Genomic DNA, 2218 nt, shown 5'->3' on the forward strand with positions numbered 1-2218 from the left:
CGGGTTTCCCTACCATTCCCTGGCTGGGGCTTCTGAAAGATATTCACCTGTTTTCTCTAATTTTTCCTTTATCCAGCTGTCTCTACCACATACTTAGCTGCTTCTCTCGTGTTCCTAGATGCGCGCGCGTGTGTGTGTATGACCTAAAGTGTCTGTGCCATGTCTAGTATCAGCCTGAGAATAAGAAAGTGGCTGTTTGGTCCATTGGCTCGCACAGGGTGATTTTTTTTTGTCTTGTGATTCCATACTTAATGGGAGAAACTGTCACTCGTGCTCTGTAGAAGATGAAACGTGAGAAAAAGCGGTGACGCTTGAATAAAGGTTTATATGGTGCGAAGGTGAAGAGAGAGAAAAGAAAAAAAATAATTGAAAAAAATAAACAAGGTGAGAGATAAGCGTGCTGGAGGAAGGAATAAGAAAGAAAATTTATATATATATATACGTCGTAGAAAATAAAATAAAAAGAATGATGGTTAACCCGGCTGTGCGGATATGGGAACCCACGTTGTGATAGGCCTACTGGAGGAGGGACGAGGGGCCTACCTACACTTAGCAGTAGGGAGGGGGAAGGGCGAGGAGGGGGGAGAAGGGAGCGAAAATGGAGACACTCATACCAAACTTGAGGTCCATCGAGGCTTCAGATGGGCTGAGGACGAGTCGGCGGGAGATGAGGGGAGAAAAAAGGGGAAGGGAGACGGAGCATGAGCATGAGGGGACGAGGGCAGAAGGGGGAAAAGGAGGACGACCATCTACTCACACACTTGGGACTAAAAATATATATATATTAATAATGACCTCTGGGACGTGGGAGGCCATCCTGTTCAGGAGCTGAGACTCTTTGGTGGGTGGCTTGCCGTTGATTAGATCCCCGTGGGAGGTGTAGGATATACGGGACGTGTGGGAAGTGTAGGAGTTGTGGCGGGAGCCCAGGGTTGTATACACAGGCACGATGATGGCACCGTTTTCCTCGCTCATGGGTGTGACCGCGGCGGAGTCGTCGGCGTATGGCAGGTGCTCCTGTGCGTCCAGGTACGTGGACAGCACCAGAGGCTTCTTGTCGCCAAAGCGCCGGCCGTTAGCGGTCCGCCAGGTGAATTGGTGGCTACCCCGGGACCCTTTTCGAATGTTATAAGGTGAGCCAGGGAGGCTAAGACTCGCCTGCAAGAAGAAGACAGCGCCACCATGAGGCCGGTGTGGGCGTGGCTCCGCCCACATCAGCCCCACAGATCCTACTGCTTGCTGGGGACACGACAACCTGCGGCTCAAACACTGATCTCTTCTACCGCTCCTACGTCAGCACTCCGGCCACGTGGCTCGCCTGCGTCACGAGGCAACACGCGGCCAGTTCCTCTAATATCCGCACGGGAGGGGCGTCGCCCTCCTGCACCCGCAGGGGGTATTCAGAAGGGACCGCCCGCTCTTCAGGCGTCTTGGCCATCTAAACTTAGCTACATTATGTGTCAAAATTTTGGAAGCAGTGATGGAAGCCAGTGCTCGAGCGTAGGCGGGTGCGGTACAATAACAATGTGGATGAGTTCTGCGGCGCGGGCGGGCGGGCCCCCGTCGTCGAGTACCAGCGCCCGCCAGAGGGCCCCGGTACCCGACAGCGGACTCCGCCTCGGGCACTGACGCCGCGCCGCATCAGAGAGAGAGAAGCGGCAGACACGCCCGCACACACGTCTACATAGAGGCAGTGAAAAAGGAAAGCTGACGAACACATCCACATAGACACTGAGAAGAGGAGATATCAGTTCTGTTCAGCACATCACTAGAGACAGACAAACATGGAATCTTTCTACATCCAATGTGGACCAACAGTCGATTGATCTTCTAGTTTGATGATTAGAATTTCTTAAACAAAGTAGGGGTTTTTGACCCCTGTGGAGACCTGACACGCCAAAATGGACCATACAGTAATCTATACTAGATTCTACAGTGTCTAAAACACTACTAATTAACTGTATAACACATTCTAACACTTGCTCTCTAAGAATCTAAGAATTTGTTTCGCATGCTGATACTCTCTGTTCGCTATCAAGTAACTCTAGGCTATTTGGTCTAGACTAAAATGTGGGTTTGGGTCTGTCTCACGGCGGAGCCGCGGGCGTGCAGGAAGGCCAGGCACCATTGCACGCTCATGACTACACGTGCTGCACGGCCGAGCATTCCTGCACGAACGAGGTCCACCTACAGGAAGGCCTAACGTACCTGCGTGAGA

The 2218-nt window shown here is 52.0% G+C and overlaps 1 protein-coding gene across 1 annotated transcript in view; it reads right to left on the reverse strand.

The window, feature by feature from the left end:
• The window catches only part of LOC119591519 (sodium channel protein para-like), a gene marked incomplete in the record, with an annotated part of 263120 nt that overhangs the window by 94589 nt on the left and 166313 nt on the right, over window positions 1–2218 (reverse strand). The window contains 1 exon segment of the mRNA XM_037940268.1: window positions 796–1158. Coding sequence (XP_037796196.1) covers window positions 796–1158 — 363 coding nt within the window.

Source organism: Penaeus monodon, chromosome 28, assembly GCF_015228065.2.
Source record: "Penaeus monodon isolate SGIC_2016 chromosome 28, NSTDA_Pmon_1, whole genome shotgun sequence".
NCBI lineage: Eukaryota > Metazoa > Arthropoda > Malacostraca > Decapoda > Penaeidae > Penaeus > Penaeus monodon.